We start from the raw sequence: 26636 nt of genomic DNA, 5'->3' as shown, positions 1-26636 counted from the left end.
AGCCATGGGTCAGACTTGGATGAATCCACACCTTTTTAGGGGAGAAACTGTTGAAGGCGGGGGTGGGGAGTCGGTCCAGTTGAAATTGAAGTGGAGGCCAGATCAGAAAGGCTCAGCCATGGACTTCTTCCCCAGTGGCTGGAGGGTTAGAGCAATAACTGCTGAAATCATTAGTCTTTTAGGCCTGCACTATTAAATAGGAATGTGGCTATTGAGCTTTGAAATACAGCTAGTCCAAATAGCAATTATCTGTGAGTCTAAGGTATACACAGGAGTTTGAAGATGTGATATATAAAAAAGTATAAAGAATCTCATTAATGTTTGTATATTGATTATATTTTGATGTCATAATGCTTTGCATATATTGGGTTACACAAATGCTTTAATGAAAATAATTTTATTTCTTTTACTTTTTAAAACTTCTTTGAAGAACAACTTTATATTTACAGAAAAATTGAGCAGATAGTACAGAAGGTTCCCATATTCCACACTTCCACACACACAGTTTCTCCAGTTATTAATGTTTTGTATTAATGTACATTCGTTACAATTAATGAACCAATATTGATATACATTGCTATTAGCTAAAGTCCATAGTTTATGTTCACTCTGTGTTTTACACTTATATGTGGGGTTTTAACTTAGGTTTTTGAATTGATTGAATGGATAGACAGCCCTCAGCTCCTTACTAAGAGGAAAAAGACTGTGGGGAACGTGTTTTGAGTGAGGACTGTTGTGTCTGGATATGTAAAGTGTAAGATGGTTATCAAACAACCAAGTGGAGATACAGTTAATTGGTAAGTCTGCACTCAGGGCTAGGTGTATACATTTGAGACTCATCAGTGGAGGTATGAAGTTACATTTCGAATTAACATGGTCTGATGTGTTAATGGGAAATAAGAAAACAGACAGAGTGAGGACAGCTCACTCAAAAAGTTTTATTTTACTGCTAAGGAGAGTAGATAAATGAGGCAGTAAGGTTAGTAATGGGATTTGCTTGCTTGCTTTTTTTTTTTTTTTTTTTAAGATGAGAGCTATGAGAACTCAGTTGTAAACTGAAGGGACCACTGCAGACAGTCTAAATCTGCTGATGTAAAAGAAAGAAGATAACTGTGAGACAAAGTGCACAGAGAGTGAGAGTGAAGGGGGGTCCTAGCACTAGAGGAGGAATACGCCTTTGATTGGATGAGGGACGTGTGTTTCAGCAGGAGGGAAGCGATCATATGAGCATAGATGCAGGTAGGCTGTAGGTTTTGTTGGGGAGTGAGGAGGGGGTCTTTGTCCTATTGCTGCTTTTCCTCCGTGAGAAAGTCTGAGACAAGCTGAAGCGACGGGGAGGAAAATGTTGGATGTGTGCGACATGAAACAGTCATCCAGAAGTGGGGGAAGTGGATTCTGATGAAAGTTGCTATTTCCTATGGCATTTGGTCAATGACTTCAATCTCATATATTCATTCTTCTTTTAAGGGTGCTAAAAATGACTAAATTAACTGATTGTATTTTTACCTTTCTTATTTTTTCCTGCTTACCCAATAACACAGGTGGTTATGAGAAGGAAAAGGGATAGTTTTGTAGCAAGAAAGAGAAATGAAAGTAACAGACATGACAATACACTGAGTGGCTTATACTTATAAATATATTTATATCTAATATTTGCACATAAAGGTGAATGAATTACTCTTGCATTGCCTTTTGCATTGTGGAAACAAGAAAATGTAGATCAAGGGAGCATAAGTGTAGGCAGAGAATGGATAATGATGATGGTAGTTTTCACATATTGCACACCTGTTGTGTGCCAGTCACATACTAAGTGCTTCACGTTCATCGTCTCATGCAGCCCTTGTAATAGCCCAGGGAGGTTGGGGTTATAATGTTCTCTTGACAGTTGACAAAACAGGTTTTTGGAGAGTAACTTGCCCAGATTACACAGGGAAACTGGCAGAGCCAGAAAGCAAATGCCAGTCCCTGAATCCCAAGCTCATAATCTTCCCCAGAACAATATTCAACAGAGCCAATATTTTCAAATAAAATCTTCATTGAATAGGTCATTTTTACTACAAAAGCACGTTGGAGTGCTTGACATGCCTAGTAACGAAAATAGTTTTTTCCATGCATTTCATATTGAACAGAAAATATCCAAAGTGATATATGGACTCAGAGCAGTATCTGACTAGTAAAAGTTACCTCCACCTCCATGTTGTTTGTTTCCATTTCTCCACTAACCCACATTGATTAAAGAGTATGTAAAAAATTAGTGCACTTCAAAATTTCTGAAATAACTAAAGTCTAGGGTGGAAGGAAGCACAAGAAAACTTGCTGGAGCATAATTTACTATATATATATATATATATATATATATATATATATGAATTTAGCCTAACAAAGTATATTTATATTTCTTACTTGTGTTGTTAGTAAACCATAGTACATTGATGGATATATCGAGACGTTTGTCATTTCAATTTTTTTTCTGGACAAAATGCCACTTAATTCTGTTTTTCAGGGTGCCCAGTTTCAGTACAAAGGGTGATCATTCAAATTTCTACTTGTTGAAATTAATAAACGACATAGCCTCTCATGGTTACTCAAGGGTGTTCTTTGTTACACAGACCACAGTACCAGGGCAATTATTTGAGATAAGCCAATATGCAATTGAATCAGTTCTTTGTTGAAAGGGTTGAAGTAATTCAACTGCAAGCCTAGCCCAAGATCAGAAATCAGATTACTAAAACAAGTGTCAAGAGTGGTTTCTAACATCACACTGATAACAGTGTAAAAGGGACTGATTTGGTCCCTTCATTTGTGAACATAAAAGATGAGAGCTGATAGAAGTGAAGTTCATAATGCTATGAAGAAGCTGAACGTGGATTTGCTTGGAATCGTTCGTGGGTGCCTCTCTCATGCTCTACTGTAATTTATTGATGGCACACTCAATATCAAGCCGTCTTTGGTGCCGTGCCCACAAAGATAAGAAATGCACTCTGCCTTTATTAAGGAGACCACGGTCTTGTGAGGAAGGCAGAGGGTCCAACCAGTATTGAGCACGTAATAGGCTCTCAATAAATATCTGTTGAATGAATGTTTTGATCAGGAATGGGGATGGATAGTACAAGTGTACAGAGAGCAGTGAGTGCCATGATAGAGAAGGACAGGACACGAAGAGGCACTTGGGTCCCTGCTCCAGATTTAGAAGATAAGGATCCTTATAGGTGTGCCTTTAAGACACATCTTGAAGGAATTATATAGAGAAGAAAGGTTAGGATAAAGGAGGAAGTGAACTTATAGAAAATAACATGCGAAACAGGATCGTGAGAAAGTGCATGGTGAATTTAAAGAACTGGATTTTAGGTATATTTGGCTTTGTGTTAGTAGAGGAGAGCAAGGGTTAGAAAGGGTGACTCCGGAAAAGCCATACATGCTCACTGAGAAGTTCTTACGCTCTCATATAGACCCTGGATCTCAAACACAGCACTGCCATAAAACAATAAAGGAAATAAGAGTTAATATTTATATAATGCTTACTATTTACTGAAAGGTTTCTGTATGTTGATTCACTTAATCCTCATATCCCTCTGAGATGGGAATTACGATTAGCCCATTTTAAAAATGAGCCAAATGAGGGACGGACAGATCAAGTACCTCACCTGAGATCATCTATCTAAGAAGTGCGATGACCTGGCCCCCAAACCCACATTTCTAGTGTATTATACTTTTATATAGTATGTATACTTTAGTATATTGCCTCTTGGTGCAATGCCAAATTTAGTGTAACTTGCTATTAATAATTATATTGAAGTATCCAAGTTGGACAATTATGTTTGTGGTAATACAGCTCTCATTAGCTTCCTTTCCAGGATACCTTCTTGAGTTGGAGAAAAGAGAGATAGAAACAGCTAGCACACTACGAATTATATATAACTCAGAGTACATTGATGAGAATGTGTTACACAAGTGACATTCTCCTAGCCTGGGTATCATTATGGTAAAAAAGATTGGGATGCTGTCGTAGGAGATACGGAGCCATTCAGTGAGGAGCATGATAATATTGGGGAATTTAGTTAGACAAAAGTAAATAATACTTTATTCATGGAGTATATGACATCAGAATTTTGAAATGGTATGTAAATGTCAGGACTTGTTGATGATGTTAATGTGAAATTCATAACTGATGTGTATTTTTCCATCCGGTAATCTCTTACCCATTGAATTTCCATAATCCTTTGTCTAGATATTACTTAAAAGAATGTTTAATATCCTATTACTCTACGTTGGTATGTACTGAGAATACATATGGGGTGAATAATCATCATCATCATCATCATATTTAATTACCACCGGCATTGTTCTTTGCAACTATTTGTTTAATTTTCATAGCAACTCTATGAGTGTTATTATTACTCCCATTTTACAGATGAGGAATCTGAGGATTTAAAAGTTAACCTACTCACATTCACTTGGAGTTAGAAAAGGTTTTGATCCGTTACAGCACGTGGGTTTCCACTTGGGTATCTAAGGAGTAGTTAAGATAGTGGTTGATTGGAGAGCTCCTATTTTTTTCTCTCATTCCCTATTTCTTTCTTGACTTATATATAAAGTCATTTCCCATGTGAACTAATAATAATCATCTACATGCATATAGATCTTTTGAGACTTAAAAATATGTTCATCTTTATTTTTTAAGTCCCTATGTGACAAGTAAAGAGAGTACATATAAGTTGTGAAAATAAATGCAGAAGCAAAGTGAGCATGAATGTGCAGCTCTTGACTCTCAAAACAGTGCTCTTTTCTCCATGCTGTGCTATCTCTTGTGTCCTTAGCAGTTGTTTGCAGATACCAGGCATCTCATCAGAGACTTCACACTGCATTCAAATTTTAGGAAGATTCCAAAGAGGAATGTTTTAGACTTTTGTGATTATTGGTTTTAGTTTAAAACTCCGCAGGTAGAATAAGGAACTCATTATAAGATGGAAATATAGAGAGCTGACATGTATAACTATTAGTAGTATATATTTTGGGGGAGTAAAATATAGAAAAGAGATAGCAAGAAGGGGACAGTTTCTAGTATAGTATAGAAATTAAATCCGGTATACGGTGAGAAGAAATTCAGGGAAGGGAACCTGCAGAGAGAAGATTGGCACAAAGAAAAGGGATTGATGTTAGGCGAATTTGTCGAGACGGTAAAGAGTAAGGCAAGAAGATGAAGGTGTGGGCTGTGGGCAGCCTCCAAAGGCTAGTAGAGAAAAGGAAATTCTATATAGAAAGTGAGGCTATAGATGGAACAAGAAAACATTGCGGGTAGTGATCCCTTTCTACTCTTAAAACCTGTGATTATGTAAAAGTTAATGCGAGAGAAAGTAAAAGTGAGCAGAAGCTGGTAAGAGAAAAAGATGAAAGCTTCTGGGAGAAATGGAAGGTTAGAAAAGATGACATTTCTTGCATCCTGCTGCCCCGCCAGTACTGCACTATCACAGCGAATTGAGGGAACTTTTATGATCTGAGCGAAGTTGGGACTTCCCAGCGACCACTGCGTCACCCACTGAGAGGATCCTAAACGTAGCCCACATGGATAGGCTCTTGGGCAGAGGTAGCCAAAGCAGAGGCTTAGAAGAGACTTTGAATACGGCAATTGCTTCAGAGTGGAGTTCAAGTCAGAATAACGTAAAACTCTAGGGAATCTGGCTGCGACGTTCTCCTGCCACATGTTGAATTGCTGTTCATAGTTCATATTGTACAATAGCTGTTACGCTTCAAGGCGTTTACACTCTTCTCTATTAACTGCCATTCTCCGTAGCCACTATTGGCTGTCCAGCCTATCAACTTCTATTTATTTAACTGTTACGTTTGTCGCCTCACTTGGATTCTCATCATTTACTTTCTAATGTGGGTAACGAAGCACGTCTTCTTCCTGAAAGTATGTCTGGGCTTCTTTTCATGTCAGAGATATTATGCTACCAAGAATGACCTTGTATGGATTACTAGCTGCATATCTCTTACTATGCACAATATTTTTTTATCTACCATTTTTTTCTTAGAGAGAAATAAGCCCAGTGGTCTATCTCACTGAAAAGTTAACATTGTTTCCTAAACATTTATAGGTAGTGCTGGGACACCGGTCACTTTTAATGAAAATGGAGACGCTCCTGGTCGTTATGATATCTTCCAGTATCAAATAACCAACAAAAGTACAGAATACAAAATCATTGGGCACTGGACCAATCAGCTTCATCTAAAAGCAAGTATCAATATAAACTTATACTTTATGTATATTGTTCTCAAGGAGAGACGCTTTACTTTTAAGTAATATAACATTTGTTAGAATTGATCTTCTTGTAAATAAGTTTTCAGAAAATGTATGATTTGATCCTTCTTCAACTTTAAAATGTTATGAGAAGTCTTAAATGTCTGTAGAGATATTTACTCTCTGCAGGGATTTAATGAAAGATCTCATTTTCTTTTAAGTGACTAAGTATACATTTAGGGAAACTTTATACGCTTCTGAAAGGCTCAGTTGTTCAAACCTTTGTACAGTGTGTGTGTATGTGTGTGTTTTGGGGGGAGGGGTGACAAACTGTGCCACGAATGACAAAGTCGGTGCTTAATAAGTGTGCTTCACCTTTGCCCCATCATAAGTTGAGATCTTGCAGCTATGTCTGCTGGATGGAAGTCAATCATGATCTGTACTTGCATTACCTCTTTGAATCACAACATCAGAGAAAGTTAATGTACCCCAAAGAGATGTTCAGTTTTTTTAACAGCCCTTAGGGCTGCCAGCTGTCCCTGTCCCCCTGGAGAGCCATGAAGGCCCAAGGCCCACAGATTTTGCAGTTCCTACAAGTGGCCACGTGAGGAGAACTTGGAGAGCCCAACTGGAAGCGAGGTCGCGGGGCAGCGAGGTCGCAGGGCCTGGGGCTGGTGCCAAAGGCAGTTGGTCATCTGCCTGCCCAGTGTCATGCTGTGTCCGCCACCCGGGGCTCTGTCTCCTCCTGCTGGGACCAGGTGGGGCTGGCACGTGGGATAACAGCAGGAGGAGAAGCTCTGTCAGATGAGTCTAGCTGGCAGGCAGCTCTCCAGAGGGGCTATCCGAGGGAAGGGGTCTTTGGGGACACTGGGGGGCGCTGTCTGTTACCAGCACCCACTAAGCATAAGGGGCTCCAGAGCAGGAAGCCCGTCCTGAACTTGACGGATAGGGAGGCCCGGGAAGTCACAGGGCATAGGGCAGGCAGTGGCTGCATGAGGAGGGCACAGGAGTGGTTGGAGAAGCATCTGCCTACCACAGGGTAAGGAACCATTTCAAAATTTAACAGCCTGTGGTGCTATATCTATGCACGCCGGCTCCTTCTGGTCTAGACAGACAAGGAGTGTGCTCTGTGGTCGCAGCTAAGGATCAGAGTTCCTTCATACATGAACATTAATGTTCATAATACATTCTCTCATACATCTGTAACATTGGACTGTTTACAGGAACTGAGTGGCCGAGGAATCTCTACAGCAGCAGTGTTTCCCCTGTAGGCAGTGAGGTGCTTTTAAAATGTGTCTAATAAGCCAGAAACATACTCTTCTACTGTTATATTGTTCTAATGTGTATTTCACTCTTTCCTCTAGTAAAAGCACCTCCTCTTCTTGATTCTCAAAGCTACCGTAACACTGTGAGGGCTGAGTTCATTTCATAAATGAATACTTTCATTTCCTAGCTACAGCTTATCCTAGCTGGAAGGTAAACTCTTATGACATACATGAGGGTGGGGAGAGAGATTATCCTTGCCCGTGTGTGTTTTCCACGTGTGTATGTGCTTTCTTGTGTTTGAACCCATTCGAAAGACATCAATTTGGTGTTTTTAATACATTTTTCACCTCTGTATGTCCAAATATAGCCCCTGAAGTGCTATGTTTATGCAGCAACAGTCACCATAGTTCTCAGAAAAGAAGCAGATAATGAGAAATAAGGAAACTAGGATATTTATGATTTATTGTCTCCGTAATGACTTCCTGATAATTGTCACAGTTCCGCTTTCAGTAATGCACAAAGACAGCTCATATTTGCAACTATGGTTGTACTTCGTAAGACCACGTATCTACACCTTACTACATGTAGCAGCCTGATGAAACCCTATCCCTTGTCCTGCAACCCAAACTTATGGAAACAAAGCTTTGATAACTCTGTGGGTTATTGATGCCAATCTGAAAATCAGTCGCTCCTTGACAAAAGCCCTTTTGACAGTGGACCTCTGTGAAATAAAATAATTAAACACAACAAAGAAAATTTGATATGGGTTAAAATAGGGAAGCTACTTTTTATCTGACTTTTATGAATGCCAAACTGCTTACTATATTCTTATGATTAAGGATTTAAATAACAAAGTTCAATGGTTGAAAAATATGTGCATTAATATATAATATGAAGATACCTAAAATAATTATATACACAAGCACACGTACACACACACACATCTCTCTCTATATATATATTTATTATAAAACTTTATGTTGAATCTCAAGCTCTTTTATGTACATTTATGGTGCATGAAAAGTTTTATGTTTATTATTGTGTTATTGCTCATAAAATATATCAAAACGATTTGTAAGAATTATTTCTCATGCATGATTATGATCGTTTATAACTACATAGCCATGCTAGCTTTACTGAAACAGAATCAACTCTCAGAAAAGAGTGAATTAGTTTGTGAAGAGAGGTCATACATCAAGGGTTGAATTCTGAATTTTATCAGGACAAACAAAATGTTTCTCCTTGGGAACAGGATTAGTCATCTGTTTGGAGGTGGAGTAGGGGTTCCTTGGAAAGTGACAGATTTACTGAAGTTCTGCTTAGATCTCAGGCAAGGCACCAAACAAATGCTTTCCCCCGGTTTTGTCGTCTATAAAGTAGAAACATTAATAGCACCTACCTTAGATGGTTGTAATAAGAATTAAATGAAATAATACAGTAAAGCCGTTAGTCCAGGGCCTGGCCCACATGACATCCATAAACATTACCTATTATTAATCCAGTGTCTCATGATTCTGTGTGGTCAGTGGGAGACCTGAGAATGAGTGTGGTGAGTAGAGAAGTGAAGGTTCTGTCAGAAGAGGCACTTGAGTTTGCTTTACCAAGTTCAGAATACGTTCACTTAAAATGGGGACCATTTGTCCCTATAGCCCATTGCCTGCCTTTAATATTGGCCTTAATACTTCAGCAAATCTATCTGCACTTACAAAGTAAACTTTATTTAATATAAGTATGTAGTTTCTTTTCCTGTGGTAGCCTGTGGCTAGATATTGTCACCTAGGTAGTTAGTTTTGAATGGATTGGATAAATTCATTCTGTGCACATACTGCATGCTAAGTGCTGGGATTAGAGTGAAAATGTGAACTCTGCTCTCAGGGCGCTCGCAGACTGGAAGGATAGATGGACACTCAAACCAACAATTCTAGTGCAGTGGGGCAGGCCACAGATGAAGGTATGTCCGTGGTTTTGCACCTGCAGCCCAGAGACAGTCCCCGAATCTGGCCTGACTGCTGGCGGGAGTTGTGATGATGGCAGCGGAGGGCGCTCTTCCCCATGTACTCCATCCCTTCTTATTCTCTTAAACCAGATTTGCAATAGATTTCACACTCTCAGTGGTAAGCATTTATCAGCCAGTTATTGGATTGAATTTGGCTTATTTTCAAAGAGGCAGTTTTTCTGACTGAATTCAACCATAGGATAAGTTTGTGCACAGAGGGTGCATGTTTATGCATATATGAGTGCAATAAATTTGCCCTGAATATATCTTAGTGGAGTGAAAGAAATTGTAAAAGTAGGTTATTCTTTGTTTGTTTTTCCTGGAAAATCATGAGGTGTTTTATTTCCTCAAAAGCATTGTCTTCATTGTTCTAAATATTTTTTTCCTTTTTTATGGCACTAACATATGTTCTTAACTTAGCAATTACAATGAGTTAGTATAACTGTTTATTTTGATTTCGGTTTTTTATTCAGTAATCTCAGTCCACGCATGAAGGGCATATTGTCTACCTGAGAGTGAATTTGAACAATTAGGCTTCTCCGTTTTGTGAGGCTTAACCTCTCAAGAGGCAGGTGGTCCTTATTAGTGATCACAAAACGTACTGGAACCTAGAGGTTCAGAGAAAACAGCGGAGCCTGAACTGCAAGAAGAACAGCCATCTGCTACTTCGAGTCTGCAGGGAGAAGGTGTATGGAGGCTACCGGATGGGCCTAAAATAACTGAGGGCTCACTTTTCTGTACTTCCAACCAGAGCTACTCTTTCTAGATTACTGTAAGATGAGGCATAGTTTTTGCTTGTTTTGTTTTATTCTTTTTTTTAGTCAAATAAGTAATTTGAAGATAAATAAAGATAGTAAAGGATAATGACTTCATAAGAATGTTTCATTGTTAGCAGCATGGAGTCAATTGGAAAGGGTGATTTGAAGAAGGGCTTCATTTAATTTTGTGTGGGGCCACTCCATAGATGAACGTAACTCTTGACCAGGTACTGACTTCTGACCCTCAGTTTTCTCATCTGTTAAGTGGGATAATAAATAGGCTTACTATGAAGATCAAATGCATTGGTATTCCAGTGCATAGTGGTCAGAAACAAGACCTCCGAGTCAGAAAGAAGAGTTTTGTGTTCCAACCTTCCATTCCTGAGCCTTGGGCACGTTATTTTACCTCTTTTAGTCTCAGATTCTTCATCTGCGTGAAACAATCATAACTACTTCATAGAGTTATTGAGATAATTAAAGGAAATTGCATATCAAAGATCCTAGAACGCTGCCTGCTACATATTCAGTGTCAAACGAATATGGCAATAAACATTTTGTTTTGTTTTGCCAGGAAAACCAGCCTATTGCAGAGGACCTATAATGGGTATTGCAATCTGAAATTCCATCTATGAAAAGTCTTCTCTGCCTCTATCTTGATGTTCTGAGTAGGGAGTAACTGTAAAAAGAGTTACACTATGATAACTCGTCTGTGCCCTATATAATAAACCCCAAATGTTTATTTTGGTATGAAAAAAAAGTGGGCTTCATGAGTCAGTGCTTTGGGGACAACCAGAAACTCAAGCAAGCTTTCTGATTTAGCGCATTAAATCCGTCTTTTCTATGTACCTCTAGTGTAGTATTTATAACATGATATTTTAAGTAAATATATGTCTTTGCCTGCCAATGGTCAGGCAGATACATGCTATAGCAGGGGTTCCTCAACCTGCTTGAAATACAGAAAGAGAAAGTTTCTGAGTCCCCTCATTTTCCTCATGGTTATATTGCTTTGGATAAACATCAAAAGTTTTTAACCAAAACCACTAGATTCCCTAATGTCATACAGGAACAGCTTTTCTACGATGAAGGGTATTGAAATAGCCTTGAAGTAAAGGATGGAGTGAATGGAGTGGAAACAATGTTCGAGGGGACGCTTGAGCCTTTATTTGCCTTGACTCTTAGGAGCCATGCGTTTCCTCTTTGCCTGTTTCCCCATTGCAAAGTTGCCTGCATTTGCAAATGTTCTTTCATATGATAGTCAGTGCATAAAAAAGATCATTCACCCTATGAGACAAGTAATATATAAAGCTTTTCCCATCCTACAAAGTATGAATGTGAAGTCAATTCTCCGAGACCCTTTACTACATTCCAATAGGACTTTAAATGCCACTCTATCTCCTGCCTTTATATTCTATTCAGACAAGGTCTTTTTTGGCTTCCTTTCCTTGTAACAAGATGATTAGTTGTCAAAACTATATTTTTGTTCACTAGATGCAAATTTATTCTTTTCAAAATAAGTCATTTTGGGGTCAGTAATTAATTTGTGTTTATGAGAAAATAAGCATTTGGTAAATTCATGTTTTTGACACATCAAGCAAAGCCAAGGTAATTAAAGTTTAACTACGTTCTTGCTAGTACAGAGTAGGGGCTCCGTAAGGACTTGTTGAATATGTCATGAACGATATGCCGACATTTTCTAAATACTGACTTCATATGGAGCCCTGATCCGAGATTATTGATGAGGAAGTTGACTTGTGCACAGATTATTTATTCAGTGACTGCTCCCGCTAGGCAGGATGCTAAGCCATTGAGGAGTACAAGGTTCAATAAAATAAACTCCCAGATAGCAAATGCTTTACTCCATTAAAGGTAACAGTACACTTGAATAATTATAATAAAAGCACACTTAGAAGGTACAGATTAAAGAACAAACTATGAATTAAAATATGTAATGATTACCTCCAACTAGAGGGACTGGATAAAGTTTGTTGAATTCAAACTGGATCTTCAATTACTTTGGTGGCTAGAAATGGTTGGAAGAGTGTGTAGGCCATGGCAAAAGCATCCATCCATCCATCCATCCTTCCATCCATTTATCTATCTATTCATTCCAGAATAAAGTACCTCCAGTGTGCCATTGCTCTACACAGTGCTGGAATGATTTAGAGGTGTTACAGATTCAATCCCCATCCCTGAGTTGGGAGTGCACATCTATTGGATGTGCAGGCATATCCCACCTACAGAGTGTAAGTTGTAAGTTCATTGATGGAGATGAGGAATGTTGACTAGGTTTTCATAGGGAGGTGGAAAGGGGCACAGTTTATTTAGGGAATTGATTGTGATCCTGAGCTGCCAGTACAGAGGACTATCTGAGCAGAGCATATCATGCAGAATGAAGAAAGATGGCTTACAGCTAAATTTTATAGGGTTTCAAAAACTATTAGAACACAAGTTGATATTCTTTAAGCTACAGTGAGCTTTTCGATAGAGACATTCTCAGCTTTACACTTCAGGGAAACGTTTTGGGCAGCAAAGTGTAGATTGGCTGGAGAAGAGGTCGTTCCATTTTTTAGCAGAAGCCATAATTAAGAATTAATTTCTTTCTTACTTTACCTAATTGTTTGGCAGGTTCTTTCCGCCCTATCTGTCCATCTACTTGGTTTGTGTTTTGTTCTACAAAATATTTAAAAGGACTTACTAAGATACAAAATTATGCCATATAAAATGATTTAATCTGATTAAGAATTCAGAAGCTGGATTCAATTATCTGGATCTAGTTGGAGTCAGATTCCCGGGGTAATCGGGATAGTATCCAAGGAATAGTATCCAAGGAATCTAGTAGTTCATCAGGGAAAATACAGGTGGGGCACTAATAAAGCTATTATTATTCATGAAAAATAGGAAAAATCATAAGTGCTTAGTTATTTTGGTAAATAATGAAAGTGACACAGACAGGGAAAAGAAAGCTAAAAAAAATAATAGAGGTCAAATTGGAAAAAGCAAATCAAAAATACAATGCAACTAAAGAAGGACGTAACATAAAACGGAAAGTGCCTCTTTATACCAACACCAAAGAAGGGCAAAGGAGAATGGTGACTCTAGACGTTTATGGGGATAATAAAGCAATAAAAATGATAAATGGTATTTTAATCCTTACTTTAACCTTGGGAGGAGAAAAATAAGTGCAATTTTGACACGATGAGTAGTATCAGTAAGGTTACAAACATAAAGTGATAATGTAGAATAGAGGAATAACTGGGAAAAAATCATTTTCTTATGGTAGATTTACTAAACTAAAATATATGTGAACCCTGTATCCTAGGGTACTTTTGAAAGGCTCAGTGGACACATCAGTGTTATGTAAAATCTACAACATACAAGAGAATTACAGGAACTGAAAAGTATTATATATGAATAAAATATGTAGCTTCCAGCTGTAGATGGAGGTCAGTAGTTGATAAGAGCATGAAACTAAAAAGAAAAACGTTCATATGTCTGTTGACTGAATCAAAAGTTTAACAGACATCTTTCCTCAAAGCTTTCACTGTCTAAAGAAGGAAAATAGAGCCAGAAGCTGAAATCCTCCCAAGTCCCTATTCCATTTTGTTGACGTCATGGATCCTTATCTCTAAGTGAAGTTGCAGAAATGTGCAATTGTGCATCAACTCAGGGGTAGAGCTGTCACATGGTGTTCTTTCTTAAATCCATAAATAAACGACAGAAGGATATAACAAGGACACAGAAAGGTACTAAATTTGACTAGTATTTGATTGCTTTTATCAGTTATAAAATCATTTGGAATAAAACATTATTTTGAGATAACTGCAGATTCACATGTAGTTGTAAGAAATGATAAAGATTCCATGTCTCCTTTACTCAGTTTTCCCCGCAATGATAACATTGTGAAAAACTATGGTGTAACAGCGCAAGCAGGATCTTGATATTTATACAGTCCACCGATCTTTTTCATATCTCCTCTTTCACTTATACATGTGTATGGGTGTTTCTATGCATTTTTGACCTGTGTAGGCCCATGTATCTACCACCGTAGTCAAGATATAAGACATTGCCATCACCACAAGGATCCCAAATTGTCATTTAATAGCCACACCCACATCCTACCCAGATGCCTCCCTTCAGTGCCTGGCAATAACTAATATATCCTCTATTTCTCTAAAATTGTCATTTCAAGAATGCTGTGTGGATGAAATCATATTGTACGTAACCTATTGGGTTTGGCTTTTTTCACTCAGCATGGTTCCCTCCAAATTGATCCCTGTTGTTGTGTTCCTTTTAGTTGCTGAGTAGGTCCATGGTATGGTTGTTACCAAACTGTGTTTAGTTATTCACTCTTCGAAGGACTCCTGAAAAATAATTATGCATCGACCTGCTATGAGCATTTGTTGAATTGTATGTAGAGAGAAACAGCAGGGAAGAGTGATGTCTCGTCTCAGAACTGAACTAAATCATTTTTATAAGATAGTTTTAGAAGTTATATTTAACCCTTTAATATAGAATATTTTTAGAAAATAAGAAAAGGAAACTTTCTTGCTGCAACATACAGCTCAGATCCTTCATAACTGGCACAGTGACACCTTGGCTGCAGTGTGCTTAATTACTATAATCGCAGCAAATGTACCTAAGGAAAAGTTCTCATTTAAAAGTAACACCACCTGGATCTATGTCCTCTTAACGTTATAGTCTGTGAAACCACACCTATGTTCCTTCTTATCGTGCTTCACTTTTCCATCCCTTCTGTCAATATTACACTAATGTTGCTGTCTATGACACTAAAACCCAACTCTCAATGAGTTTCCAGGACTTCCTCAAAGTCATCCCTGTCCTGTATTTCTTAAGTTGTTCTCACACTCTGCTAGGCCTTGCTGTATCTAGCTCTCATTTGACTGCTTTTGTAGCTGTCAGATCTGTTGGTACATGCATTTTTCTGCATTCAGGCCACGTTTTTAAGATTCCAAAATTCAGACATGATTTCTAGATTAAGCCGCTATAAGATCTTTGAGACTACTGATCTAAAATTTGTAAAATTTTTAAAGGGAACCGGCAGGGACACTGCAGTTGGCCTGTGCTCTATAAATCTCCTAGCAGGAACCGACTTTAAGCTTGGCAACTGTGAATTAAATCCCTTAATTATCCTATCCTTAAACTAGTTTATCAAGGAATCAGCCAATTTTTATAAATGGTCTCCATAAAATATTTGACAGGGGTGTGCTTTCATGTTGTTCAGGGCACACACGGACTTGGAGGACAGACCCTGGGAGGTTCTGCATGGTGTGGAAAGTGTCACTGGAAACTAGGAAACTTGTTTTTACCCAGACCTCTCATTCATCCTGAGATAGGTTTGTGCTTTATTACTCAATATTTGGAGCCTCAAGTTCCGTGTTTATAAAATTAGGAATTTAATGTAGTTATTCACTAAAATTTCTTCCAGATCTATTATTCTCAGATTGGATACTTCAGATAGTTAACATACTTCAGTTATGTTGGATGTATTTTTCTGTTTTTGTTTACTTGTTTTTTAGATTTAAAAGTTTAAGCCCTCCATCATTCAACTATACAGAAGTGATCCTACGGTGTAAACCTCACTGAACAGAGAGCTTCCTTATGTGATTTTTTTTTTTTTCCAATTTGGGATATTTATTTTAAAGAAGCATGGCTACTCATACCCTGTGAAAACTAAAACCAAAATGGGAGAGGTTAATAAAGACAACTTAGGTATTTTGCTACCTTGGTTTTAATAGAAATGTAAAAATTGTTCAAAATAGATATGATATTAGTTTTCTTTTGCTCTCCCAGCTGCATGTTTTTATAATATACTTTGAAAAATAGGACTCTGCTATAGGGGAGCTAAGTTGATTCTGTTAGTTAGACTGAATCCAAACATGGCTAAGTAGAAATGACTAACGTGATTTGAGAAATGCTAGTTTCTCTCTAAAAGGAGGGATAAGTCCTATGTTTGTGAAGAATTAGGGGATGTCATGGTAGAGAAGAAAAGGCCGCATATGAGCAATAAATGTGAGCTCGGCTTATTTTTTTCTCCTATAAAAAGAGAAAAATAAGATGCTTTCGGAACTCCTGCTGTGCCGTCAAAAACTGGGTTGCATTCAGCCTGTGACATTGAGGCAATCAGGCTGCAGCATTTATTGCCCTCTTACCTCATGTACAATCAATAGTTTTATAGTCAGAGGTAGAGGTATTGGAACTCAGGCACTGTGATCTCATCTCAAGTCCGCCTTCATCACAGGCATGAGCTTATCCACTTCCTGAATCTCCCCAGAGTTCTTTCCACTCTTTATCGGATTTTTACATATTTGTATGTAAAACTTCTCTCCTGAGAGAAGAAGTTCATACCGTTCTACTACCCTTATGACACAGCTTCCCACAGGACAATTTGGTTCATTTTTCTGCGAGTTTATGATGACTCTGAACATTAGGAGATAGTAGTCTCTTTTACCAAAAAAAAAAAAAAAAATCAAAAACTGTTGGAAACCTGAGGCTGAAATAACTTCCAAAATGATAACTGTGGCTCTTGTCCAAGTCAGCATTTTTTCAAATGCCTTCCTCAGAACACTAGTTCTGCAGAATTTTAAATAGCTGCTACATGTGCACACAAAGGCCCTCTGGTTAAAAAAGCTTAGGGAATGTTAGGACAACTGTTTTTGTTTTGTTTTCCTGCAAGAATTTGGAGACCCTTTAATATACTAATGTACACTATGGCTGACTGAGACATGGGCATTGAATGTAATGTTTAATAAATTGATTTAACCATGAATCCTTTTTTATTTGAAGAACATTTTGCGGAACTAATATTCCTTGAAACTTACTGTGAAAAATGTTGGCTTAAGTTGACTCTTCCACCTCAGTTACATTTATTAACTCCTTTAATCTTTGTCATATCCCTGTGAGTTAGATACTCTTAGAGTGGCCATTTTATAGAAGAGGAAACTAAGGTTAACAATAAGTTACTTATTTAAGTTCACTTGGCTCGTGGAAACAGATGAAATTCACAGGCATATATATCCTACTCCGGTGTGCCTGCTTTTAGGAATACTAAAGAAGTAGACTCAAGAAGACGTTGGTGAACAGTTGGTTATGGGAACCAGGAGAGGTGGAGCTCATGATGACTCTCTGAATGATTTAGTGAACAAATTCAGAAGCTATCAGGGCTGAGCTTGTAGTTCAGCTGACAAGTTATAGACACTCTTGGTGTACCCCAGAAGACAGGCAAGAAAAATTTCTTTTCCTTGAATACCAACTACTTTGCCATTCCCATAAAAACTCTATAAAACTAGTTGGCCAGTGGTGACACTTTGTACCAGTATCTGAGCGAAGCCTTGTTATAATGTCCACTGCCTGCCATAAGCTTATTAAAGTGTCACCACTCCAGAATAGAGGCTGACACCAGTCAGCACAGTTACAGGTCTGAAATGTTTTCTCAGCGAGGAACTGAAGCTTCCTATTATATCCTGGCTCCTGTTTCACAGAATCTTCTTAAAGATCAAGAGTTTTGTATGTGAAAATGCTTTGTAAGCTTCAAAATGCTATAGAATTGTTAGCTAGCTATTATTTGTGAGGGCCATAATCATTTTGTATAGAGAATAACAGCCACACAAAATCACATTTAAAAACAACACAGAACAAAATTTAAAAATCTCAACTTTGTCATTTTCCCATTTGGGAGAAGTTTTGACATATATTGAGGTAAGTATAAAATTAGTCAGAATTGGATTTGCATACATTACAACAGAACTGAACTTCTAGTATTTAGTTTCCTCTGATTTTTGCTTTTTTTTTGGGGTGTGTGTGTGTGTGTGTGTGTGAAGTGAAATCTTTTACCTTCCCTTCAAAAAATAACTTTTCATACCCACCTCACATAAGAATGCCCATGGAAAATTCTGGTACTATAATTGGCACAAAGAGTAGGTTCTCAGTGAATGTGGGTTGAATCTGAAAAATCCTCTCCTAGAATTGTCACTTGACCATTCGTCTCCTGGGTAACTTGAGATGGGAAGGGATAATATGTATTTTTTCTTTAAGTTTAATAATTGTCCTACAGCTGATATATAAAATCAAATACTAGAAAAATTAGATAACTGAATTAAAGCTCCAAATTAAAAATGGTAACTTTCCACGAATGTGTCTTTTTGCAGCCTTTGAGTAGGCTATATTTATTGGCATATAAAAGATAGCTGCTTTTGATAACTGGAGCCCTCACCATTCAAGAGTGCACCTCTAGAGCGTGGCAGTCATCTGCTACTGCCCCCTAGTGGCTGCCCCCAAACTGATCGGATTCTCTAAATGTTGAAGAAGAGAAATGAGCAATGTTCTGGAGCTCCGTGGCTTCCTCTGCCCTCCTCACCACCTGGCACACATACAGCTTCACCCATGGAGCAGCAGACACACTAAGCCAAGCTGTATTCCTCTCCACACCAGTTGCTCCTTCCTCATACTAACCACCCATCTCTTCTCTGCCATCCCTTCTCCTTCTCCTTCCTCTTATTCCCATTCATTCTACAGGATGCTAAGTGGTAGCGGGATTGAGAGGCTGTACCCAGAGGGATGCAGGATTCTGGCCGAACTGTGTCCTCCTTCCCATCTCATTACTTTTCTTTCTTTAACCGAAAAATTCTTCCTATGTCAGGAATATATGCAAATACATCATTTCTTTTAGCTTCAAAGCAACCGTTTATGATGATATTGCTGTTTATATGTAACAGAAACAGTATGTCTAGTTTTCTCTTTACAGAGAAACATCTTTGTTGTCCATAATCAGGTCTATGAATGAAGGGGGCATCAGGAATCATTGAAATAAGCTTGACTGATTTACACTGAAAAGATCAGAGAAAGAAATGAATATATCTAGCAGGTCAGAATGAGCATAGAGAAAGGAGCATGGGCTGGTTTGGTGGGAGATTTTGAGAGGGAAGAAAGAAGAAAGAGAGAGTCTTTCAGGTAGCTGCAAGTTGCAAAATTTACAGAGAAAGAGAGAGAGAAATGAACGCTTGAGATCAAGAGCCCATCCATGGAAGAAAGCTTGCTCAGGAGGGATGCAAATGATTTTAAGAAATTGTGCTTGGTTAGATGAGTTACATAGAGATTCATCCTTTGGAATTACTGAGAAACTTCAATGAATGTTTAAGTTGCTTCCAAATTATTATTTGGATATTTAGTCACTATGCTGTAGTGTCGTGAGGCAGTGAGTTTTCTGTGGTTATAGTATTTCAGTGTAAAGTGTCATACCTAGTGTTTTTTTGGAGTGCGTCATCACCTAGAATGTAGGTTAGAGTGAAAATTTCAGTGTTTTACAGTGTGGAAATTTTATAGAAATTTCTAGATGACTAGATGTTTTCTGTGGTTGTCCCTGGAATACTATACCAGATCCGGAAGGAAACTTTAGCTACTACTCTGAGATTAATATAATGGTTTGGGATAATCTACTATTTGGCTTGTATTACTTTTTAAAAAAAATTAGTATTGAGTGAATTCACTAAATTGAGACAGCGTAGGACATTCCTTTACATACTGCAGATTAGAAATTAGCCTTTTAACCTTACCTCCTAAGATAACAAATATCTTAAGAAATGAGGGACCATTCAGAATGGAGGCTGGTGGTAAATGACAATTGAGCGGGATGGATGTCCCATCCATCAGTGATCCTGCATATCTACTCTTTCAGCACAATGTTTTCATATCATTTAAAGCTCATAAAATTCAAATTACTTGTTGTCTCTGGGTGTTATATCTCCATGGGGTTCGCTTTGGGCAAACTGGTTTCCTTTGAAGTCCCTAGCGATATATTTTAGGTTATGAATTTTCCATTTATTTTTATCTATCAACCTATGAGCCTCCGTTTTCTATTTTTCTGGCATTTATTAAAATTCTTGTCTGTTGGGCTTCCCTGGTGGCGCAGTGGTTGAGAGTCCGCCTGCCGATGCAGGGGACGCGGGTTCGTGCCCCGGTCCGGGAAGATCCCACATGCCGCAGAGCGGCTGGGCCCGTGAGCCATGGCCGCTGAGCCTGCGCGTCCGGAGCCTGTGCTCCGCAACGGGAGAGGCCACAACAGTGAGAGGCCCGCGTACCGCAAAAAAAAAAAAAAAAAAATCTTGTCTGTTGGTTACAACTCGCTTTGCATTTTGTGTAATTACATAGTCTCTAATGACTTTATTCTTTCTTACACATCTAGACTTTTCCTACAGAGGGGTTCTGAAGGGATGGCCAGCAAATTCATGAGCCCACTTCCCAACCTAGATCAGCAGTGTCAATGTGGTTTTGAAAGTAACCTCATGAAATGTTATCTCACTTGTGAAGGGGGAAATTGCCTATTAACTGTGTAGATTATTAGATTTAGAAAAGAAGCGGCAGACAGAATCTGGCCATAACTTATGCTGCCAACATTCCAAATATATGTTCTTAAGACAAGATTTTGTTGGGGTATTTATGAATGAATATAGGAATTAACTGGACACTGACTTTCCAGGAAGAGTTCTGGATTGTGTTTTTGCTTTTTCACATCCTGGTAAAAGGGAAGTGTTGTCATGGTAACTCTTATGGGTGGGAGTTGTTGGGGAGAATGCCAGAGAAAGCTTCTTACATTTTGGGTTTTTTTAAATTTTTATTTTTTTTTTTTATACAGCAGGCTCTTATTAGTTATCTGTTTTATACATATTAGTGTATATATGTCAATCCCAATCTCCCAAGATCTTAAGTTTTTAATAGCTTTATAATTTAACATCAGTGGTAAAGAAAGGTATTTTTCACGAGCTGTTCAACCTTCCAATATATTGGTAATAGGCATAGCTCTACTAAATTAATGATTGTTACCACTTACAAAGACTTCTTCAGAGATTTCTAGTCCTTGTCAGTGGGCAGGTGGCTTCCTAGGAGTGTAGGAGATACTTTGAATTTCTAATTTCTAGTTTATTTTATATTCATACAATGAAGTTGGCTATTACAGCTGCAGTAGCTCAATGCTTTGAGCCCTGAAGTTATAATTCAAGAAATATCCTATCTGACAGATGTCTAGGACTCCATGCTTACTGATGCAAGGATTTTTTGTCCAACACTATTCTATACTGTGTCCCAGTGAGGGAGTGCAGGTGAACTGAAATCAAATATAAAATGACTGAAGGCCAGAAAATATGAATATATGATGTAAAAAAGTGACATGTAGCAAAGTACTAATTGAGAAGAAATGAGATGAGAAAGAAGCAGGTAGGGAGAAAAAGCCAATAACAACCAAAAGTAATATCAAGTTACTTTAGGAACCAAGGATATTGGGAAAACGTGATGCAGTCTAGAGCCAGGGAAGGGTTAAGAGGAAAATCGGAATGTTCTGCTCTTGAAATCCAAGTGAATACACAATACACTCACACTTCAGGTGACTGTAGAGAGAGAAAATTTTGTCCTATGGGGGTAGGTTGTTCTTGGAGCTCTGATTGAAAACTCTAAGTATATTTAAGGACTGGAATTTGACAAAGGATAACTTGTAAGATTGATATTGTCTAGATTGAATACCTGGCAGACCTGAGATTGATTTGTGCCTGTAATTTGCCTTTCTGTATTCAGCTTAGAGTCCTAACACTTTGCAGCCAATAATAGAGTCGATTTTCCTTTCTAAATGGAAGAGACTGCATTTTGGGATAACTTATGTTGTTGGGGGGTGTGGAAGACACACTTTAAACACATTACCAGGAGAAACCACTTGGCCCCTTCCATCCTCACGGTCACAGCAGAGCTGACCGACACTAGCTAAGAAAATCTTCCTCCTTATGAGTTCTCCACCTGATTTCATTGAAATTTTGGTGACAAATGTTAATACTACCTGAGAAGTACTGGTCTGTCAGGATTTGATTGGCAGCTCTGATCTGAATACAAAGTGTCCCTTTCTTCTTGAAAGAAGAATAAAATTTTAAATAAAATTGTTTCAGCATTTTTGTTTCCTTTTGAGGAAGTTCAGTATATCTCGGAACAGAAATTTCTCTACTTGGAGCCTGTCATGGTTGTAAATATCCAAGTTGGAAAGTACCTCTTTGCAAACAACATCTACTTGGCACTTTTGCCAGCTTCACTGTAGGGAGCAAATCAGGGAAACATTTGCTTTTGACTATGTTATGTTAAGACACAAGGCAAAGCACGGAGCTGATCTCCCTGTGCTATGTGGCTGCTTCCCACTAGCTATCTGTTTTACATTTGGTAGTGTATACATGTCCATGCCACTCTTTCACTTCGTCCCAGCTTACCCTTCCCCCTCCCCGTGTCCTCAAGTCCATTCTCTACGTCTGTGTCTTTATTTCTGTCCTACCCCTAGATCAGCTCAGCGCTCTGTGACCACCTAGAGGGGTGGGATAGGCAGGATGGGAGGGAGACACAAGAGGGAGGAGATATGGGGATATATGTATATGTACAGCTGATTCACTTTGTTATAAAGCAGAAACTAACACACCACTGTAAAGCAATTATACTCCAATAAAGATGTTAGAAAAAAGAGACACAAAACAAAACTAGATTAAGAAACTCCTCTGTCTTTGATGGCCCACTGTTTTGAGAGAAGAAATAACATTTTCCTTATTAGATACTTGTGACTCTTTCCTGTGTTCTTTTGCAGCAGCTAGACTTTGGGGAAATAAATTTTAAAAGAATGATTTTAAGAAGTATGATAGTGTGAAGTTTTGAAGAATCATGAGTATGGGGCTGGATCATTAATGTTTAGCAGTGAATTTGCAAAGACATTGTTCTCTGGTTTCTCTTCAGAGATTACAAGCCTTGATTCGCTCTTACTTCTTGATTTCCCTTTCAATACTATCAGCCTTGATAGTGATTTTACATTTACTTAGCCTGTTTCATTCTAGCTAGCCTGTTTCATACTAGCTAGTCATGATTTTTGTCATGATTTCCAACTGATTAAAGAGCTACAAACAGTTGTCCTGATATTGAAGCCACCAGAGACTCCAGTGTCACCCTTCTTAAAATTTAATTTTCATGTTATAAAAATCCTATGGAAGAATAGTTCCATGTATTTTTTTTTAACCTGGTTGACATTTTTAACTTTAGGGTAGACGTTATTAACTGAAATAACGGAAAGCATTGTACATTTTAATAATAATTTACAGCAGACAGCAAATTGATGATCTGCAAATAAATTTAGGAGACTAATAATTTACCCCAAGTTCTGCCGTTTTTAGAGTCTTCTAAAATTTGAAATTACGTGAAGTTAAAATAATAGCCTGCAGTGAGACAAGAGACAGAGAGGGAAGGCCATGCAGTTTTTGTGGAGGAGTGTAAACCAGAGAAACATATATTTTGTCGGCCAATCAGATAACCCTAAATTGTTTGTTTTTTAAGATTGACATCAGCTCTGAATCACCTATGTTAATAGAAAAGAATTTTAAAATTAAAAAAAATGAATCATCTAGAAATATTCTATTTTTTAATATATTTTTTTCTTTACTGTCAATGTAAATGTGAATGTATTTGATATCGCAACTCTTTTTGCATTCTCTAGGAGCTCTTCCCCAGCTGAAAGGCAAAAAAGAGCTTCTCTCCACTGTGCATATGGTGACCTGCTATGCTAAAGGAAACTTTTTTTTTAAAAAGCTTTTTTAAACCGTTTTTTCCTTAATTTCTATTTTTTTTCTTGTTTTCTTTTAATTTGTATTACTTTGTTTTTGTATTTTGGCCGTCCTGTGCGGCATGCAGGATGGTTCCCTGATCAGGGATCGAACCCGGGCCTCCACACGGAAAGCACCAAATCCCAACCACTAGGCTACCAGGGAACTCCCTAAAGAAAACCTTTCTTATTCCAGCTCTCATCTTTTTCTGGTAAGAATCAGATGGGATAGTATCATTTTTTTTTTCCTTTTTTTGGCTGTGTTGGGTCTTCGTTGCTGCAGGTGGGCTTTCTGTAGTTGTGGCGAGCGGGGGCTACTCTTCCTTGTGGTGTGTGGGTTTCTCATTGCAGTGGCTTCTCTTGTTGCGGAGCATGGGCTCTAGGCTCACAGGCTCAGTAGTTGTGGCGCATGGGCTTAGTTGCTTTGTGGCATGTGGGATCTTCCTGGACCAGGAATCGAACCTGTGTCCCCTGCATCAGCAGGCAGATTCTAAACCACTGCACCACCAGGGAAGTCCCAACTACATTTTCTTTAATTTGCTTTTTTTTAATATCAGAAAAAGAGAGAGAGAGAAAATTTCCAACTAAACTGGATATCAAGAGTTGTATGTTTTAGAACTTTAGGGTTCAATTTATCATGCTTTCAAAAGTTTGCACAAGGCATACAACAAAGGCCCTCTTTCTGAGTGGGCCTAGCAATTTACCCTAGGGGCAAAAAAAGAAAAAAAAATACCCTCCATTATTGCTTTTATTAGCCCCTGAATATTAGCCCCCAGTTTTTATTTTATACTGTGTGGGCTCAGGTAACCCTGTTGGTTTCCTTTAGTATGTTTAATTAATATTGCCTGAGCAGCAGAATTATGTGCCCTGTCTTATATTACCAGACAGGGGAAGCATTCCCTAGTGAGACATAATGTCTTTGCTGATAGGGATAGAATAGGATAGTTATACAGGTAGAAGTCCCAATAGGGGACTATACATAGAGAGGGAAACCTAGGAAACTTTGGAAGACCACTGTAAGTTAATGATCACTCAAGAAAGCTATTGGAACATTGTGTAAGGAAGCAGCCTTGCTTAACTATAAAGCCATAAATAAAAGCACGAGATATGCCCAAGGCCATCAGGTGGAAGAAAAATGTCACCACCTTTCTACTGATAATCCTACTTTGACCTCATAGGGTCAGACGCTCTCCGGCCTGTTACGAAGGAGGAACTAGTGATGTAAACCTCATGTCTACTCGAGGAAGGCGATCTTTTCCCCTCCCCCTTTCCTTTGACTATAAAATTGTATAGTCAGAGCTCCCTCGCCTGCCCACATGCATCTCTTACAAGTGTCCTATATTAATAACTCTACTTCTTACCTAAAGTAAATAAATAGATAAATAAAAAATAAAACCTTGCTTACTTCTTTTCCTGTTCTTTAGAAAAGTTGAGTGCAGATTCCATAGCTTTCTGATAATTTTTTGGCTATCAAAATGAATCCAGCATCATTTAGGGATGCAGTCTCACATATCCTATTCAAAGCTCTACCCCTTACACCCCCAGTGTAGACTAGAGCTGTTATTTTGGCCAACTGAAGTGTGAGTGAGGGATTGTGGGCAGGGATGGGTGGGGGGAGGTATCCAAGGCTGGTGCTCTCTTTTTCAACATCTTATTTCCCTCTCTCTCCAGCTGGCGGGTGGCAGGCAGGGAGGAGCAATAGGTGAGACTAAGTTCATCTGGAGGCTTGTCAGTAGTGGGGAAATATCTCTGACCTCACTCTGGTTCAGTCTAGCTCCGTCTGCTGGTGACCATGACTGACAGGTGGTTTCCAAATCAGTAGTTGGTTTGATCTCTTTGAGTTGAGTTCAGCTTCATCCTCACAATCTCCTTTGACGAGAAACCCTTCAGAAAACAGCAGCCATACTATCCCTTGGCCCTTTCTGTTGATCAAAATCTCCAATCAAAGCTCTTTGACTAGGAGAGATGTCTCATTGCTTGACTCAGAGGCTGCTAGAAAAGCCTACATACAGTACCTGCCTGTTACCTAACTTCTGTGTTTTTCACATAAAGGTGGAGCCATATGAACTACTACTAAATCCTCTTTCCCATCTCCAAGGTCCTGGAAGCCACCCACTATCCCTAAATATAACCAGAATCATCACACTTTTAACTTTGGACTGGATGAGGCACTTTACTGTTATCATTTTTTGTCCCATTGGTCCAGGCTCCTCTAGCAAGTCTCCAGGTTTGAGAACTCTCTAGCAATAAGCACTCTTTGTTGACATACAGCCTCGTACATGTGAGGACATATATCAGAAGATTCTTAACAACTATCTCACCATCCTTCTCTCTAACGGTAGCCCCAACATCCACCCAGAGCATCTTTTCGTGCAGATATCAGTGGTCTCTGCTAGTGGTTTGGTTGGAGAATCCTCATTCTGAGGAGGGAAACCAGTAGCCTCTACCATGAATATTGCCCTTTTAATAAGGCTGGTGAGCATCAGATGGGTGCCTTTGGATGGACGCCTTCCCCATCAATTTTCTCCGTATGTGGGTGAGGGGTGGGGGTTAGGGTGGGATGGGGGGATGCATCCTCGAAGTGGGGAGCTTCTAAAGCATCTTGCTTGGCCATCAAGATAGCTCACTGACTCCTTGCTAGAATGTAAATCCAAGCAGTTTGGGGGCCGCTCTTCTTAGACCTTTCAGCTTTGGGTTTCTACTTAGATTTCAGGGTCAAGGAAAAAGTCCCACTCAACATTCTGTTACATTATGATT

General features: G+C 38.6%; 1 protein-coding gene across 4 annotated transcripts in view; it reads left to right on the top strand.

The window, feature by feature from the left end:
- The window catches only part of GRM8 (glutamate metabotropic receptor 8), a gene marked incomplete at both ends in the record, with an annotated part of 749142 nt that overhangs the window by 588764 nt on the left and 133742 nt on the right, over nucleotides 1-26636 (top strand). For 2 of the 4 annotated variants that reach the window (XM_082847030.1, XM_082847028.1), the window contains one exon: nucleotides 6096-6232. In XM_082847030.1, coding sequence (XP_082703156.1) covers nucleotides 6096-6232 — 137 coding nt within the window. Of the gene's footprint in view, nucleotides 1-6095; nucleotides 6245-26636 lie in introns of all 4 variants that reach the window. The other 2 variants (XM_082847031.1, XM_082847029.1) reach the window with 2 other exon arrangements.

Source organism: Leucopleurus acutus (assembly GCF_964270905.1).
Source record: "Leucopleurus acutus genome assembly, chromosome: 9".
Classification (NCBI taxonomy): domain Eukaryota; kingdom Metazoa; phylum Chordata; class Mammalia; order Artiodactyla; family Delphinidae; genus Leucopleurus; species Leucopleurus acutus.
This window is presented reverse-complemented; position numbering and strand designations above follow the sequence as displayed.